General features: G+C 61.6%; 2 protein-coding genes and 1 long non-coding RNA gene across 3 annotated transcripts; all 3 read right to left on the bottom strand.

The window, feature by feature from the left end:
* Nucleotides 1-3,221: 3,221 nt before the first annotated feature.
* On the bottom strand, nt 3,222-6,430 carry LOC134162496 (uncharacterized; the record flags this gene model as incomplete). The annotated part of the gene is made up of 4 exons (XM_062616369.1): nt 6,332-6,430; nt 6,127-6,225; nt 5,058-5,128; nt 3,222-3,731 (listed from the first exon to the last, which is right to left on the bottom strand). Coding segments are annotated over exons 2-4 (680 nt in total), but the record flags the coding sequence as incomplete, so codon positions are not given.
* A 2,231-nt stretch (nt 6,431-8,661) lies between these two features.
* On the bottom strand, nt 8,662-10,182 carry LOC134162493 (uncharacterized). The gene is made up of 3 exons (XR_009964344.1): nt 9,634-10,182; nt 9,330-9,487; nt 8,662-9,069 (listed from the first exon to the last, which is right to left on the bottom strand). It is a non-coding gene; the product is annotated as an uncharacterized LOC134162493 (long non-coding RNA).
* Nucleotides 10,183-10,217: 35 nt separating this feature from the next.
* On the bottom strand, nt 10,218-13,905 carry LOC134162503 (Kruppel-like factor 18). The gene is made up of 2 exons (XM_062616380.1): nt 11,143-13,905; nt 10,218-10,310 (listed from the first exon to the last, which is right to left on the bottom strand). The coding sequence occupies exons 1-2, from the start codon at nt 13,903-13,905 to the stop codon at nt 10,218-10,220; spliced, it is 2,856 nt and encodes a 951-aa protein (XP_062472364.1).
* Nucleotides 13,906-19,008: the final 5,103 nt, after the last annotated feature.

Raw genomic sequence — 19,008 nt, 5'->3', positions numbered from 1 at the left:
AACCCCCCATAGCACCCATGGAGACCCCATAGCACCCATAGAGACCCATAGGGACCCATAGAACTCCCCAGAGCACCCATAGAAACCCCAGAGCACCCACAGAGACCCCATAGCACCCATAGAAACCCCGTAACACCCATAGAAACCCCCATAGCACCCATAGAACCCCCCATAGCACCCATAGAGACCCCATAGCACCCATAGAAACCCCAGAGCACCCACAGACTCCTCCATAGCACCTATAGAGACCCCATAGCACCCATAGAGACCCCGTAGCACCCATAAATCCCCCCATGGCACCCATAGAGACTCATAGGGACCCATAGAACTCCCCATAGCACCCATAGACCCCTCCATAGCACCCATAGACCCCCCATAGCACCCATAGAACCTCCCATAGCACCCATGGAGCCCTCCATAGCACCCACAGACCCCTCCATAGCACCCATAGACCACTCCATATAACCCCCTATAGCACCCACAGACCCCCCATAGCACCTTTAGACCCCTCCATAGCACCCACAGATGCCCCCATAGCACCCATGGACCACCCATAGCCCCCCCCATAGCACCCATACACCCCCCATAGAACCCATAGACCGCCCATAGCACCCACAGAACCCCCCATAGCATTTGGGGGTCACATTTGGGCGGGTTTTGGTGGCTTTTGGGTCCGTTTGGGGCGGTTTTGGGTCCATTTGGGGCGGTTTTGGGTCCGTTTGGGGCGGTTTTGGGTCCGTTTGGGGCGGTTTTGGGTCCGTTTGGGGCAGTTTTGGGTCATTTGGGGCAGTTTTGGGTCATTTGGGGCAGTTTTGGGTCCGTTTGGGGCGGTTTTGGGTCTATTTCAGGTGGTTTGGGGTCCGTTTGGGGCAGTTTTGGGTCCGTTTGGGGCGGTTTTGGGTCCGTTTGGGGCGGTTTTGGGTCCGTTTGGGGCGGTTTTGGGTCCGTTTGGGGCGGTTTTGGGTCCGTTTGGGGCGGTTTTGGGTCCGTTTGGGGCGGTTTTGGGTCCGTTTGAGGCGGTTTTGGGTCCATTTGGGGCGGTTTTGGGTCCGTTTGGGGCAGTTTTGGGTCCATTTGGGGCAGTTTTGGGTCCGTTTGGGGCGGTTTTGGGTCCGTTTCAGGTGGTTTTGGGTCCGTTTGAGGCGGTTTTGGGTCCGTTTGGGGCGGTTTTGTGTCGTTTGGGGCGGTTTTGGGTCCGTTTGGGGCGGTTTTGGGTACTTTGGGGCGGTTTTGGGTCCGTTTGGGGCGGTTTTTTGTCCGTTTGGGGCAGTTTTGGGTCTATTTCAGGTGGTTTTGGGTCCATTTGAGGCGGTTTTGGGTCCGTTTGGGGCGGTTTTGGGTCTATTTCAGGTGGTTTTGGGTCCATTTGAGGCGTTTTTGGGTCCGTTTGGGGCGGTTTTGGGTCAGTTTTGGTTCCGTTTGGGGCTGGTTTGGGTCTATTTCAGGAGGTTTTGGGTCCGTTTGGGGCGGTTTTGGGTCTATTTCAGGTGGTTTTGGGTCCATTTGAGGCGGTTTTGGGTCCGTTTGGGGCGGTTTTGGGTCTATTTCAGGTGGTTTTGGGTCCATTTGAGGCGGTTTTGGGTCCATTTGGGGCGGTTTTGGGTCAGTTTTGGTTCCGTTTGGGGCTGGTTTGGGTCTATTTCAGGAGGTTTTGGGTCCGTTTGGGGCGGTTTTGGGTCTATTTCAGGTGGTTTTGGGTCCATTTGAGGCGGTTTTGGGTCCGTTTGGGGTGGTTTTGGGTCCGTTTGGGGCGGTTTTGAGTCCGTTTGGGGTGGTTTTGGGTCAGTTTTGGTTCCGTTTGGGGCTGGTTTGGGTCTATTTCAGGAGGTTTTGGGTCCGTTTGGGGCGGTTTTGGGTCCGTTTGGGGTGGTTTTGGGTCAGTTTTGGGTCCGTTTGGGGCGGTTTTGGGTCTATTTCAGAAGGTTTTGGGTCCGTTTGGGGCGTTTTGCGTCCGTTTGGGGCGGTTTTGGGTCCGTTTGAGGCGGTTTTGGGTCCGTTTGGGGCGGTTTTGGGTCTATTTCAGGGGGTTTTGGGTCCGTTTGAGGCAGTTTTGGGTCTATTTCAGGTGGTTTTGGGTCTCTTTGGGGCGGTTTTGGGTCCATTTGAGGCGGTTTTGGGTCCGTTTGAGGCGGTTTTGGGTCCGTTTGGGGCGGTCTTGGGTCGTTTGGGGCGGTTTTGGGTCTATTTCAGGTGGTTTTGGGTCCGTTTGGGGTGGTTTTGGGTACGTTTTGGGCGGTTTTGGGTCTATTTCAGGTGGTTTTGGGTCCGTTTGAGGCGGTTTTGGGTCTATTTCAGTTGGTTTTGGGTCTCTTTGGGGCGGTTTTGGGTCCATTTGAGGCGGTTTTGGGCCCGTTTGGGGCAGTTTTGGGTCCGTTTGAGGTGGTTTTGGGTCCGTTTGGGGCGGTTTTGTGTCGTTTGGGGCGGTTTTGGGTCCGTTTGGGGCGGTTTTGGGTCCGTTCGGGGCGGTTTTGGGTCCGTTCGGGGCGGTTTTGGGTCCGTTTGGGGCGGTTTTGGGTCCGTTTGGGGCGGTTTTGGGTCCGTTTGGGGCGGTTTTGGGTCTATTTCAGGTGGTTTTGGGTCTATTTCAGGTGGTTTTGGGTCCATTTGGGGCGGTTTTGGGTCTATTTCAGGTGGTTTTGGGTCCGTTTGGGGCGGTTTTGGGTCTATTTCAGGTGGTTTTGGGTCCATTTGGGGCGGTTTTGGGTCTATTTCATGTGTTTTTGGGTCCGTTTGAGGCAGTTTTGGGTCTATTTCAGGTGGTTTTGGGTCCGTTTGGGGCGGTTTTGGGTCTATTTCAGGTGGTTTTGGGTCCGTTTGGGGCGGTTTTGGGTCTATTTCAGGTGGTTTTGGGTCCGTTTGAGGTGGTTTTGGGTCCGTTTGGGGCGGTTTTGGGTCTATTTCAGGCGGTTTTGGCTCCTTTTGGGGTGGTTTTGGGTCCGTTTGGGTGGTTTTGGGTCCGTTTGAGGCGGTTTTGGGTCTATTTCAGGCAGTTTTGGGTCCGTTTGGGGCGGTTTTGGGTCTATTTCAGGCGGTTTTGGGTCCGTTAGGGGCGGTTTTGGGTCTATTTCAGGCGGTTTTGGGTCCGTTTGGGGCGGTTTTGGCCCCGTTTGGGGCGGTTTTGGGTCAGTTTTGGGTCCGTTTGGGCGGTTTTGGTTCTATTTCAGGCGGTTTTGGGTCCGTTTGGGGCGGTTTTGGGTCAGTTTTGGGTCCGTTTGGGCGGTTTTGGGTCTATTTCAGGTGGTTTTGGGTCCGTTTGGGGTGGTTTTGGGTCCCTTTGGGGCAGTTTTGGGTCTATTTGAGGTGGTTTTGGGTCCATTTGGGGCAGTTTTGGGTCTATTTGAGGCGGTTTTGGGTCCGTTTGGGGCGGTTTTGGGTCCGTTTGAGGTGGTTTTGGGTCCGTTTGGGGCGGTTTTGGGTCCGTTTTGGGTCCGTTTGGGGCAGTTTTGGGTCTATTTGAGGTGCTTTTGGGTCCGTTTGGGGCGGTTTTGGGTCCGTTTGGGTCCGTTTTGGGTCCGTTTGGGGCGGTTTTGGGTCTATTTGAGGCGGTTTTGGGTCCGTTTGGGTCAGTTTTGGGTCCGTTTGAGGCACTCACGTTGCTGTAGATGTGCTGCAGGGCCTCGCGGGCGCTGCTCACGCCCAGGTCCGTGTTGAGCACGAGGCGCAGCCCGCTCGGGGTCTCGTAGTAATGGAGCCGGTAGCGGGAGGTGTGGAAGGACAGGAACCCGTCCCGCCTGCGCGCTCAGGCACATAGCGACACACAGGGACCCACAGAGACCCACAGGGACCCATAGCGACCCACAGGGACCCCACAGAGACCCATAGCAACCCATAGAGACCCCACAGAGACCCATAGAGACCCATAGAGACCCCATAGAGACCCACAGAGACCCATAGGGACCCCATAGAAACCACAGAGACCATAGAAACCCACAGGGACCCACAAAGACCCCATAGAGACCCACAGAGACTTCATAGAGACCCCACAGAGACCCACAAGGACCCCACAGAAACCACAGAGAGCCACAGGGACCCCATAGAGACCCCACAGAGACCCATACGTACCCCATAGGGACCACAGAGACCCCACAGAGACCCAGAGACACCTCACAGAGACCCACAGGGACCCCATAGAAACCCACAGAGACCCACAGGGACCCCATAGAGACCCCACAGAGACCCACAGAGACTCCATACACACCATAGGAACCCATAGAGACCCCATAGAGACCCATAGAGAACCCATAGAACCCCATAGGGACCCCACAGAGACCCCATAGGGATGCCACAGAGATCCATAGAGAACCCATAGAGACCCACAGAGACCCCATACACACCATAGGGACCCATAGAGACCCCACAGAGACTCTGGAGACCCATAGAGAACCCATAGAGACCCATAGAGAACCCACAGCGATCCATAGAGACCCCATAGGGACCCCACAGAGACCCAGGGACACCCCACAGAGACCCCATACACACCATAGAGAACCCATAGCGACCCACAGAGACCCCGTAGGGACCCCACAGAGACCCATAGAGACCCACAGAGACCAACAGAGACCCCATAGAGACCCATAGAGAACCCATAGCAACCCACAGAGACCCCATAGGGACTCCACAGAGACCCCATAGGGATCCCACAGAGACCCCATAGGGATCCCACAGAGACCCCATAGGGACCCACACACCCTACAGAGACCCATGGAGATCCACAGCAACCCCATAGAGACCCATAGAGACCCATAGAGACCCACAGAGACCCCATAGGGACCCCACAGAGACCCCATAGGGACCCCACAGAGACCCCCATTACCCCATAGAGACCCACAGAGACCACATAGGGACCCCATAGAAACCTCCATTACCCCATAGAGACCCATAGAGACCCACAGAGACCCCATAGGGACCCCACAGAGACCCCATAGAGACCACCATTACCCCAGCTCTTTCCCCCCCCACATCTCACCCCTGGGGCTCCCCCATCGGGGTCTATGGGGTCCCTGCGGTACCTCGGGACCCCCAAGGGCTATGGGGCAGCCCCTAACCCAAGAGGATACATGTCCGTGGGGCTCATCTTGCTCACGAAGGAGCGGAGGGAGAAAAGCATCCCGAACATGAGCTTGAATTCCTGGGTATGGATGTGGGGTGTGGATGTGGGGTGTGGGGTATTGGAGGCCATGATGAGCCCCCATAGCTCATCTCCAGCCCCACACCCCCCCCATAACCCCCCTCCAGCCCCACACATCCCCCCCCAGCCCCACACATCCCCCCCCATAACCCCCCTCCAGCCCCACACATCCCCCCCCATAACCCCCCTCCAGCCCCACACATCCCCCCCCATAACCCCCCTCCAGCCCCACACATCCCCCCCCATAACCCCCCTCCAGCCCCACACATCCCCCCCCATAACCCCCCTCCAGCCCCACACATCCCCCCCCATAACCCCCCTCCAGCCCCACACATCCCCCCATAACCCCCTCTCCAGCCCCACACATCCCCCCTAACCAGCCCCACACATCCCCCCCCCCCCTCCATAACCCCCCTCCCCAGCCCACACATCCCCCCCATAACCCCCCTCCAGCCCCACAAATCCCCCCATAACCCCCCTCCAGCCCCACACCTCCCCCCCCATAACCCCCCTCCAGCCCCACACATCCCCCCCATAACCCCCCTCCAGCCCCACACATCCCCCCCATAACCCCCCACACATCCCCCCCCATAACCCCCCTCCAGCCCCACACATCCCCCCCATAACCCCCCTCCAGCCCCACACATCCCCCCCCATAACCCCCCTCCAGCCCCACACATCCCCCCATAACCCCCCTCCATACACATCCCCCCTAACCCCCCTCCAGCCCCACACACATAACCCCCCTCCAGCCCCACACATCGCCCCCCCCCTAACCCCCCTCCAGCCCCAACATCCCCCCCATAACCCCCCTCCAGCCCCACACATCCCCCCCATAACCCCCCCCACATCCCCCCCCTAACCACCCTCCAGCCCCACCCATCCACCCCATAACCCCCCTCCAGCCCCACACATCCCCCCCCATAACCCCCCTCCAGCCCCACACATCCCCCCCCATAACCCCCCTCCAGCCCCACACATCGCCCCCCATCTCCCACCTCCTCCTTGGGGATCCCGGCCTGCCGCCGCCGGTGCCATTCACTGTAGTGCAGGCACGTCCCGCTCCGGTCGAAGATGTACAGGTTGTGAATGGTCATCTATGGGGGGGGTGAGACGGGACCCTATAGCGCCCCATAGCGCGCCCCATAGCGCCCCATAGCGAGCCCCATAGCGCCCCATAGGCCCCCCCCCCCTTGGCCTCACCTCAGGCCGCCGCCGCCGCCGCTTCCGCCCTCATCCAAGATGGCGGCCGCGGCAGGAAGGGCGTGACCATGGCAACGGAGGGGGGCGTGGCCACGGCGACGCAAGGGGCGTGGTCAAAGCGGGGTGAGAGGCGTGGTTATGGCAACGTAAGGGGCGTGGCCACGGTGACGCAAGGGGCGTGGTTATGGCAACGGGGGGGCGCGACCATGGGAACGGAGGGGGGCGTGGCCACGGCGGCGCAAGGGGCGTGGTCAATGCGGGGTCACAGCGCCCCATAGACCCACAGGTCAGCACCCACAGCCCCCCATAGACCCACAGCCCCCCATAGACCCACAGCGCCCCATAGACCCACAGGTCAGCACCCACAGCCCCCCATAGACCCACAGCCCCCCATAGACCCACAGCCCCCATAGACCCACAGGTCAGCACCCACAGCCCCCCATAGACCCACAGCCCCCCATAGACCCACAGCGCCCCATAGACCCACAGCGCCCCATAGACCCACATGGCAGCACCCACAGCCCCCCATAGACCCACAGCCCCCCATAGACCCACAGCCCCCATAGACCCACATGGCAGCACCCACAGCGCCCATAGACCCACAGAGCAGCACCCACAGCCCCCCAAAGTCCCACAGCGCCCCATAGACCCACAGCCCCTCATAGACCCACAGCCCCCATAGACCCACAGGGCAGCACCCACAGCCCCCCATAGACCCACAGCGCCCATAGACCCACAGCCCCCCATAGACCCACAGCCCCCATAGACCCACAGGGCAGCACCCACAGCCCCCCATAGACCCACAGTGCCCATAGACCCACAGGGCAGCACCCACAGCCCCTCATAGACCCACAGCCCCCCATAGACCCACAGCCCCTCATAGACCCACAGCGCCCATAGACCCACAGGTCAGCACCCACAGCGCCCCATAGACCCACAGCGCCCCATAGACCCACAGCCCCCCATAGACCCACAGCACCCCATAGACCCACAGCGCCCCATAGACCCACAGCCCCCCATAGACCCACAGCGCCCCATAGACCCACAGCGCCCCATAGACCCACAGCCCCCCATAGACCCCATAGACCCACAGCCCCCCATAGACCCACAGCGCCCCATAGACCCACAGCCCCCCATAGACCCACAGCACCCCATAGACCCACAGCACCCCATAGACCCACAGGTCAGCACCCACAGCGCCCCATAGACCCACAGCGCCCCATAGACCCACAGGTCAGCACCCACAGCCCCCCATAGACCCACAGCGCCCCATAGACCCACAGGTCAGCACCCACAGCGCCCCATAGACCCACAGCGCCCCATAGACCCACAGGTCAGCACCCACAGCCCCCCATAGCCCCCCATGAGCCCCCCATGAGCCCCCATGTCTATGTCCTCCCATACCCCCCATATCCCCATACCCCCAAAGTCACACATAGCTCCCCATATCTCCCATTGCCCCCCATAGACACCCACAGCCCCACTTCCTCATACCCCCCATACCCCCCATGTCCCCCATAGCCCCCCATGTCCCCATAGCCCCCATAGCTCCCAGTGTCACACATAGGCCCCATATCCCCCCCATGTCCCCTATATCCCCATGTCCCCCATAGCCACCATAGACACCCATATCCCCCATAGCCCCCCCATGTCCCCCATAGCCCCCATGTCCCCCCTATACCCCCATGTCCCCATAGCCCCCCATAGCTCCCAGTGTCACACATAGCGCCCCATATCCCCCATAGTCCCCCCATGTCCCCTATATCTCCCATTGCCCCCCATAGCCCCCATAGACACCCATAGCCCCACGTCCTCATACGCCCCATACCCCCCATATCCCCCATAGCCCCCCCATGTCCCCCTCTATCCCCATGTCCCCCATAGCCCCCATAGACACCCATAGCCCCACATCTTCATACCCCCCATACCCCCCATGTCCCCAATAGCACCCCATAGCTCCCAGTGTCACACATAGCGCCCCATATCCCCCATAGCCCCCCATGTCCCCATAGCCCCCCATGTCCCCCCTAGCCCCCATGTCCACCCTATATCCCCATATCCCCCATAGCCCCCCATGTCCCCTATCCCCATGTCCCCCATAGCCCCCATGTCCCCCCTATATCCCCATTTCCCCCCATGTTCCCCCTATATCCCCATGTTTCCAATAGCCCCCATAGGCCCCCATGTCCCCCCTATACCCCTATGTTCCCCATACCCCCCCATATCCCCATACCCCCCATGTTCCCCCTATATCCCCATGTCCCCATACCCCCCATATCCCCCTGTCTCCCCACAGCACCCCACGTTCCCCATAGCGCCCCATATGCAGCTCAGCTCTAAGGTGTTTATTGATGCAGATAAATAGTGGACATTCGGCACCGCCACCGCTATGGGGCGCCCCACACCCCTGGGGGGACCCCTCGCCATGGGGCACCCGATGGGGGCGTCCCTGATTGAAGCCACCCCATTGGCGACATCCCATTGGTTGCATCTCCATTGAGGCCATCCCATTGGGGCCACCCCATTGGTTACGTCTCCATTGAGGCCACCCCATTGGTTACATCTCCATTGAGGTCATCTCCATTGGTGCCACCCCATTGGTGGCATCTCCATTGGTAACATCTCCATTGGGGCCACCCCATTGGTTACGTCTCCATTGAGGCCATCCCATTGGTTACATCCCCATTGAGGCCACCCCATTGGTTACATCTCCACTGAGGTCACCCCATTGGTGACATCTCCATTGAGGCCATCCCATTGAGGCCACCCCATTGGTTACATCCCCATTGAGGTCACCCCACTGGTTACATCTCCATTGGGTCACCCCACTGGTTGCATCTCCATTGGGGCCACCCCATTGATTATGTGTCCATTGGTGTCATCCCATTGGTTACATCTCCATTGAGATCACCCCATTGAGGCCACCCCATTGGTGGCATCTCCATTGGTTGCGTCTCCATTGGTGCCACCCCATTGGTTACATCCCCATTGAGGTCACCCCATTGGTTGCATCTCCATTGAGGTAACCCCATTGAGGCCACCCCATTGGTTACATCTCCATGAGGCCATCTCCATTGGGGCCACCCCATTGGTTACGTGTCCATTGGTGTCATCCCATTGGTTACATCTCCATTGAGGTCACCCCATTGGTTACATCTCCATTGAGACCACCCCATTGGTCGCATCACCATTGGTTGCGTCTCCGTTGGTGACACCCCATTGGTTGCATTTCCATTGGGGCCACCCCATTGGTTACGTGTCCATTGAGGTCACCCCATTGGTTACATCCCCATTGAGGCCACCCCATTGGTTACATCTCCATTGAGGCCACCCCATTGGTTACATGTCCATTGAGGTCACCCCATTGGTTACATCCCCATTGAGGTCACCCCATTGGAGCCACCCCATTGGTTACGTCCCCATTGAGGTCACCCCATTGGTTATGTGTCCATTGGTGCCACCCCATTGGTTACGTGTCCATTGAGGTCACCCCATTGGTGCCACCCCATTGGTTACATCTCCATTGAGGCCACCCCATTGGTTACGTGTCCATTGGGGCCACCCCATTGGTTACATCTCCATTGAGGCCACCCCATTGGTTACGTGTCCATTGGTGCCACCCCATTGGTTACATCCCCATTGAGGTCACCCCATTGGTGCCACCCCATTGGTTACATCCCCATTGAGGTCACCCCATTGGTTACGTCCCCATTGAGGTCACCCCATTGGGGCCACCCCATTGGACGATCCCATTGAGACCTCCCCATTGCCCCCCCGCTCTAGCGCCCCCTGCTGGCCGGGCGGTCCCCCCATTGGTTGCCTCTTTTAGGGGTGGGGTTTCGCTGCTGGGGGGGGGGGCGGGGCCAAGGCGGGGGGGGGGGCGTGGTCAAGACAAAGGAGGCGGAGCCAGTGCGGAAGTGGGGGTGGGGGAGGGCGTGGCCAATAGGAAGGAGTGGAGCCAATGGGGAGAGGGGTGTGGCTAAAGGAGGGGAAGGAGGCGTGGCCAATAGAAAGGGGGCGTGGCTAAAGGAGGGGAAGGGGGCGGGGCCGGTCAGTAGCAAATGCGGCCATCAAAGTGCAAAGGGGGGGGTGGGGGGGGGTGCGAAGGGGGCGGGGCTTGGACAAGACCCCTCCCCCCTCCCCCTCCCCCCCCCCCGTGCAAGCCCCATTCATTGCAATGGGGGGGGGGGGCGGGGCGGGGGGGGCGGGGCTAAGCCCCCCTCCCCCCCATAGGAAGACATGAGGCCTCGCACGCCCCTTGGGGGAGGGGTGGAATGTGGCTGCCATAAGGTGCTATAGGGGGGAGGGGCCTAAAGTGTGGGGGGGGGAGGGGGTGGGGCAATAGTGGGGGGGGGGGGGTCCGTTATTCCCCCCCCCCCCCCCCCCATCTATGGGGCAGGACCCTTTGTTATGGGGCAAGAACCCCCTCATATGCTATGGGGCCCCCTTGTCTCCTATGGGGCCCCCCCAATTCTACGGCGTCGTCCCCCCCCCTCCGCCCTTGTTTATGGGGCAGGACCCTTCTCTATGGGGCCAGACCCCCAACTCACCCTCAAGGGCCCCCCATTTCCTATGGGTCCCCCCCCTCTCTTCATTCTACGGGCCCCCCCCCACCCCCATCTATGGGGCAGGGCGCTCCCCTCCTCCCCCCCCCCCCTCCCCCCACCGCAGGGAAAGTGAAAGTGTGGGGCAGAGTTGGGGGGGGTTGGGGTCCTCCCTGCCCCCCCCCCCCCCCCCCCCCGCCTCAACAGAGCCAATGGCTGATCCTGGACGGGGTAAACCCCGCCCACGGCGGGGGGGGGTGACGTCACCGCCCGGGGTTCCCCCGTCCGCCTGTTGTCACCCGGCGCTTCCTTGTCACCCGCCGCCTCTTTGTCACCCGCTGCCTCTTTGTCACCCGCTGCCACCCCCTTGTCCCCCTCCGCACCCCCCACCCCTTCTATGGGGCAGCCGCCGCCCCCCTCCTGCCCCCCAACACCCCCTTCTTCCGCCTGTAGCTCCGCCTGATGCCTCTTGAGGTGCCGGCTGAGCGCCGCCGCCGTCCTGCACACCTTCACGCAGCGGCTACAGGCGAAGCGCAGGGCCGGACGCCGCCCCACACGCGCCGGTGGGGCCGGGGTCCCCCCTTGGTCCCCCCCCGGCTCCGCGTGTCCCCGCTGGTGCCGCCGCAGCTTCCGCAGCGCCGCGAAGCTCTTCCCGCACACCCCGCACGGGTGTTGCCACCCCCGGCGCCACGCGGTTGGGGTCACCCCTTCGCCGGCCCCCGCTTTCCGCTTGCCTTTGGGGCTGTAGCCCCACAACCGCTCCTCGGCGGCGGCGGCGTCGCCACCGTCACCGTCACCGTCGCCGCCGCCTGTCGCCGGCGGGTGTAGGTGGCTCTCGGCGATGCTCCGCTTGACAACGGCCTCCTGGCCGATGCGCACGGTGATCTGGCACAGCCCCCCCAGCGGCCCCGAGCACGCCGGTTTGGCCACGTACGTCATGGTCCGGCTGTCTCCCGGCGGTGGTTGCGGCGGCGCCGGGGTCGCCGCCGTCACCGTCACCGCCGCCTGTTGCGCCTCGATGTACTCCTTGAGCACTTGCTTCTTGATGGGCGGCACGATGACCGAAGGCGACGGCCCGTAGGCGATGACGGAGGCGGGCGCCGGTGCCGGCGCCGGTGCCGGTGGCGGCACGAGGAAGCCTTCCTGGTTGTAGGTCTTGTAGGGCCGCTTGTGGGCCCGCATGGGGAGCAGGCGGTAGAGCTTCAAGGCGTCCACCTTGGGCCGGTAGCCGCCGTTGGGTGTCTTCTCGGAGGAGATCAAGGCCGGGTTGATGCCGTGCGAGGTCTTCTGGTGGGTCTTGAGGTTGTAGTAGGTGACGAAGGTGTCCCAACAGAAGACGCATTGATACCGGCGCTCGCCCGTGTGCCAAACCTCGTGCTTGGTGCGGTACTCGGCCAAGGCGAAGACCTTGTCGCAGTAGCGGCACGGGTAGGTGCGGCGCCACGAGTGGACGTTGGCGTGGCGCTTCAGGCTCGACAGGGTCATGTAGGAGCGATGGCAAGTGCCGCACACGTAGACCAAGTGGCCGTCGACCACCTTGACCACGGCGTCCTGCTCCGGGGCCAGCTCCAACGCACGGTGACGCAGCAAAAGGGCTTTCTTGCCCGGTTTGGGGGGGGCCGTGGCGTCGCCGCCGCCGCCGATGCGGGTGCTCATGGTGGTGGTGGTGGGCATCGGGGTGGGGGGGATATCGGTGGTTGGAGTAGGGTTGTCCGCGGTGGAGCCGTCGGTGGGCATCTTGGGGGCGTTGGGGGCGTCCATGGGGCTGTTGGGCACCGTCGTCATGGTGCTGCTACCCAGTAGGGTGTTGGTGCTGTTGGCCGGCACGGTGGTGTTGTTGGCCTTCATGGTGTTGGTGGTGGCCATGGTGCTGTTGACCTTCACGGTGTTGGTGGTGGCCATGGTGCTGTTGACCACCATGGTGCCATTGGCAGGGCCCAAGGGGCTGTTGACCTTCATGGTGTTGGTGGTGGCCATGGTGCTGTTGACCTTCACGGTGTTGGTGGTGGCCATGGTGCTGTTGACCACCATGGTGCCATTGGCAGGGCCCAAGGGGCTGTTGACCTTCATGGTGTTGGTGGTGGCCATGGTGCTGTTGACCTTCATGGTGTTGGTGGTGGCCATGGTGCTGTTGACCTTCATGGTGTCGGTGGTGGCCATGGTGCTGTTGACCACCATGGTGCCATTGGCAGGGCCCAAGGGGCTGTTGACCTTCATGGTGTTGGTGGTGGCCATGGTGCTGTTGACCTTCACGGTGTTGGTGGTGGCCACGGTGCTGTTGACCTTCACGGTGGTGTTGGCACTATTGCTCATGGTAGTGGTGTCCATGGTGCTATTGCTCATCACGGTAGAGTCCATGGAGCTCTTGACCACAACAGTGCCGTTGCCCACCATGGTGCCATGGGTACTGTCCTGGGTGCTACTGCCCACCATGGTGCCATTGGTGCTGGCCATGGTGCTGTTGGCCATGGTGCTCTCCATGGTGCTGTTGACCATGGTGCTCTCCATGGTGCTATTGGCCATAGTGCTGTTGGCCATGGCGCTGCTGGCCATGGTGCTGTTGGCCATGGTGCTGTTGGTCATGGTGCTCTCCATGGTGCTGTTGGTCATGGCGCTGTTGGTCATGGTGCTCTCCATGGTGCTGTTGGTCATGGCGCTGTTGGCCATGGGTCTCTCCATGGTGCTGTTGGCTATGGTTCTGTCCATGGTGCTGTTGGCCATGGTGCTGTTGGCCATGGGTCTCTCCATGGGTCTCTCCATGGTGCTGTTGGCTATGGTTCTGGCCATGGTGCTGTTGGCCATGGTGCTCTCCATGGTGCTGTTGGTGACGGTGCTGTTGGCCATGGTGCTGTTGGCCATGGTGCCCTCCATGGTGCTATTGGTCATAGTGCTGTTGGCCATGGTGCTACTGGCCATGGTGTCCCCCATGGTGCTGTTGGCCACGGTGCTCTCCATGGTGCTGTTGGTGACGGTGCTATTGGCCATGGTGCTGTTGGTGACGGTGCTATTGGCCATGGTGCTGTTGGCCATGGCGCTGTCCCCGTCCCTGCACAGCACCTCGTGGGTCTGGAGCCTCTTGACGTGGATGAAGCTCTTCCCGCAGTGCCGGCAGCCCAGGCCCCGGCGGCCCCGGTGCAGCTTCAGGTGGAAGGCGAGCGCCGGCGCCGAGGCGAAGGCACGGCCGCACAGCCCGCAGCCGAGGGGGGGGGGCGAGGAGGACGATGGTGGTGCCAATGGGGTCAGTGATGGCGATGGTGGTGCCAATGGGGTCAATGATGGCGATGGTGGTGCCAATGGGGTCAATGATGGTGACGGTGGTGCCAATGGGGTCAATGATGGCGATGGTGGTGCCAATGGGGTCAATGATGGCGATGGTGGTGCCAATGGGGTCAATGATGATGATGGTGGTGCCAATGGGGTCAATGATGGGGATGGTGGTGCCAATGGGGTCAATGATGGCGATGGTGGTGCCAACGATGGTGGTGCCAATGGGGTCAGCGATGGCGACGGTGGTGCCAGTGGGGTCAGCGATGGTGGTGCCAATGGGGTCAACGATGGTGATGGCAATGGGGTCAATGATGGTGGTGCCAATGGGGTCAGCGATGGCGATGGTGGTGCCAATGGGGTCAATGATGGTGGTGCCAATGGGGTCAGCGATGGCGATGGTGGTGCCAATGGGGTCAATGATGGTGGTGCCAATGGGGTTGGAGATGGCGGTGCCAATGGGGTCAATGATGGTTGTGCCAATGGGGTCAGGGATGGTGGTGCCAATGGAGTCAAGGAGGATGCCAATGGTGCCAATGAGGGCACCAATGGTGCCAAGGATGACGGTGGCGTCAATGGAGTCAACGATGGTGATGATGCTGTCAATGGAGTCAATGAGGATGTCGACGGTGATGACGTTGATGACGGCGATGGCTTCAACGGTGACGACGATGGCGGCGTCAACGGTGCCAATGACGCTGCTGCTGCCACCAACGGTGCCAACGCTGCTGCTGCCGCCGCCAACGCTGACGACGACGACGTCAATGCCAACGGCGTCAACGAGGACGATGATGGCGTCAAGGGCGCCAATGGCACGGCCGCTGCTGAGGCCAATGGCGAGGACGATGACGTCAATGCCAACGGGGTCAACGGCGCCAACGACGATGACGATGACGTCAATGCCAACGGTGTCAACGGCGCCAATGATGATGATGTCAACGCCAACGGTGTCAATGGCGCCAAAGAGGCTGATGATGTCAATGCCAATGGTGCCAACGGCGCCAACGACGACGTCAATGCCAACGGCGCCAACGATGCCGTTGGCGTCGGCGCTGATGCCGACGGTGTCGCCGGCGTCACTGACGATGACGTCAGCGCCAAGGGCGTGGATGATGATGACGTCAATGCCATGGGTGCCGTTGACGCCCTCGATGATGACGACGTCAACGCCACGGGTACCGCTGACGTCACTGACGTCAATGCCATTGGGGCCACCGGTGCCGACGATGACGATGCCAATGACGTCACTGACGTCAATGCCATTGGGGCCATCGATGCCAACGACGACGATGCCAATGACGTCACTGATGACGTCAACGCCATCGGTGCCAATGACGATGTCGATGCCACCTCACGCTCCCTCCCCCCCCACCTCAAATCCACCGCCCCTCCCCCATCCCCGCCCCCCCCCTCCATGCCCGGGGGGGAGGGGAAGGCTCCGGGCAGGGCGGGGCCGCTGGGGGGCGCTGGGGGGGGGCAGGGCCCAGGGGGCGCCGCTCGTCCGGTTCAGGGAGCTCCAGCGCCGCGCTCAGCACCTGTGGGCAAGGGGGCAGGATGAGGGGCTGGGGCTGTTCTATGGGGCTGGGGCTGTTCTATGGGGCTGGGGCTGTTCTATGGGGCTGTTCTATGGGGCTTGGTGTGGGGCTGGATGTGGGGCTGGGGCTGTTCTATGGGGCTGGGGCTGTTCTATGGGGCTTGGTGTGGGGCTGGATGTGGGGCTGGGGCTGTTCTATGGGGCTGGGGCTGTTCTATGGGGCTTGGTGTGGGGCTGGATGAGGGGCTGGGGCTGTTCTATGGGGCTGGGGCTGTTCTATGGGGCTGGGTGTGAGGCTGGGGCTGTTCTATGGGGCTGGGGCTGTTCTATGGGGCAGGATGAGGGGCTGGGGCTGTTCTATGGGGCTGGGGCTGTTCTATGGGGCTGTTCTATGGGACCAGGTGTGGGGCTGGGGCTGTTCTATGGGGCTCGGGCTGTTCTATGGGGCTGGATGTGGGGCTGGGACTGTTCTATGGGGCTGGGGCTGTTCTATGGGGCAGGATGTGGGGTTCGGGCTGTTCTATGGGGCTGGGTGTGGGGCTGGATGTGGGGCTGGGGCTGTTCTATGGGGCTGGATGAGGGGCTGGGACTGTTCTATGGGGCTGGGTGTGGGCCTGGGACTGTTCTATGGGGCAGGATGAGGGGCTGGGGCTGTTCTATGGGGCTGGGTGTGGGGCTGGGACTGTTCTATGGGGCAGGATGAGGGGCTGGGACTGTTCTATGGGGCTGGGTGTGGGGCTGGGGCTGTTCTATGGGGCTGGATGTGGTGCTGGGGCTCTTCTGTGGGGCTGGATGTGGGGCTGGGGCTGTTCTATGGGGCTGGGTGTGGGCCTGGGGCTGTTCTATGGGGCTGGGTGTGGGGCTGGATGTGGGGCTGGGGCTGTTCTATGGGGCTGGATGAGGGGCTGGGACTGTTCTATGGGGCAGGATGAGGGGCTGGGGCTGTTCTACGGGGCTGGGGCTGTTCTATGGGGCTGGGTGTGGGGCTGGGACTGTTCTATGGGGCAGGATGTGGGGCTGGGGCTGTTCTATGGGGCTGGATGTGGTGCTGGGGCTGTTCTGTGGGGCTGGGTGTGGGGCTGGGGCTGTTCTATGGGGATGGGTGTGGGGCTGGGGCTGTTCTATGGGGCAGGATGTGGGGTTCAGGCTGTTCTATGGGGCTGGGTGTGGGGCTGGATGCGGGGCTGGGGCTGTTCTATGGGGCTGGATGAGGGGCTGGGACTGTTCTATGGGGCAGGATGAGGGGCTGGGGCTGTTCTATGGGGCTGGGTGTGGGGCTGGGGCTGTTCTATGGGGCTGGGGCTGTTCTATGGGCCGGGTGTGGGGCTGTTCTATGGGGCTGGGTGTGGGGCTGGGACTGTTCTTGGGGCTGGCTGTGGGGCTGGGGCTGTTCTATGGGGCCAGGGGTGGGGCTGGGGCTGTTCTATGGGGCCAGGGATGGGGCTGGGGCTGTTCTATGGGGCTGGGTGTGGGGCTGGGGCTGTTCTATGGGGCTGGATGTGGTGCTGGGACTGTTCTATGGGGCTGGGTGTGGGGCTGGATGTGGGGCTGGGGCTGTTCTAAGGGGCTGGGTGTGGGGCTGGGACTGTTCTATGGGGCCGGCTGTGGGGCTGGGGCTGTTCTATGGGGCCAGGTGTGGGGCTGGGGCTGTTCTATGGGGCTGGGTGTGGGGCTGGGACTGTTCTATGGGGCCGGGTGTGGGGCTGGGGCTTTTCTATGGGGCTAGATGTGGTGCTGGGACTGTTCTATGGGGCTGGGTGTGGGGCTGGATGTGGGGCTGTGGCTGTTCTATGGGGCCGGGTGTGGGGCTGGGACTGTTCTATGGGGCCGGCTGTGGGGCTGGGGCTGTTCTATGGGGCCAGGTGTGGGGCTGGGGCTGTTCTATGGGCTGGGTGTGGGGCTGGATGTGGGGCTGGGGCTGTTCTATGGGGCCGGGTGTGGGGCTGGGGCTGTTCTATGGGGCTGGGGCTGTTCTGTGGGGTCGGATGCAGTCCTGGGTCCCTCCTATGGGGTGCCTGTGTGTCCCTATGGCCCGGGCAGCCCCACTGCGTGTGGGTCCGCCAGCCCCACACTTCAGGGCTTCCTCAGCCCCATAGATTGGGGTGTTCCAGCCCCACACATCCCCCCCCTTAAGCTCCATAGATTGGCCCCGCCCCCCCCATAGCAACTTCCTGCCCCCCCCCCCATGCTATGGGGCTGGGTCCCCTCATGCTATGGGGCAGGGGGGGCTCTGTGCTATGGGGCCGGGGTCTCTGCCCCACAGGGTTCCAGCCCCACAGCTCCTGCCCCCCCCCCGCTTCTCTCCTCCCCCCCCCCCCCCCCAGCAGCCATTTTGTGTCGCGGCCTCCGCAGCCGGAGGCTTAAAATGGCCGCAGGAACTGCGGAGGCTGCGCCCCATAGAGACCCATAGGGACCCATAGAGACCCATAGAGACCCATAGGGACCCATAGAGACCCATAGAGACCCATAGAGACCCATAGAGACCCATAGGGACCCATAGAGACCCATAGAGACACATAGGGACCCATAGGGACCCATAGGGACACATAGGGACCCATAGAGCCCATAGGGACCCATAGGGACCCATAGAGACCCACAGGGACCCATAGGGACACCCCATACACCCCAGAGACACATAGGGACCCATAGAGCCCATAGGGACCCATAGGGACACATAGGGACCCATAGGGACCCATAGAGCCAATAGGGACCCATAGAGACCCATAGAGACACATAGGGACCCATAGGGACCCATAGGGACACATAGGGACCCATAGAGCCCATAGGGACCCATAGGGACCCATAGAGCCCCACAGGGACCCATAGGGACACCCCATAGACACCCCATAGACACCCCATAAAGCCTCACCCCATGGAACCCCATAGACACCCCATAAAGCCTCACCCCATGGAACCCCATAGACACCCCACAGGGCCCCATAGAGCCTCACCCCATGGAACCCCATAGACACCCCATAGAGCCCCATAGAGCCTCACCCCATGGAACCCCATAGACACCCCATAGAGCCTCACCCCATGGAACCCCATAGACACCCCACAGGGCCCCATAGAGCCTCACCCCATGGAACCCCATAGACACCCCATAGAGCCTCACCCCATGGAACCCCATAGACACCCCATAGAGCCTCACCCCATGGAACCCCATAGACACCCCATAGAGCCCCATAGAGCCTCACCCCATGGAACCCCATAGACACCCCACAGGGCCCCATAGAGCCTCACCCCATGGAACCCCATAGACACCCCATAGAGCCCCATAGAGCCTCACCCCATGGAACCCCATAGACACCCCATAGAGCCCCATAGAGCCTCAC

This window comes from Pezoporus occidentalis, unplaced genomic scaffold (assembly GCF_034315485.1).
Source record: "Pezoporus occidentalis ecotype Australia unplaced genomic scaffold, CSIRO_AGI_Poc_V1 ctg1024, whole genome shotgun sequence".
Taxonomy (NCBI): Eukaryota; Metazoa; Chordata; class Aves; order Psittaciformes; family Psittacidae; genus Pezoporus; species Pezoporus occidentalis.
The sequence above is the reverse complement of the archived record's forward strand: the minus strand, read 5'-3'. Positions and strand labels throughout refer to the sequence as shown.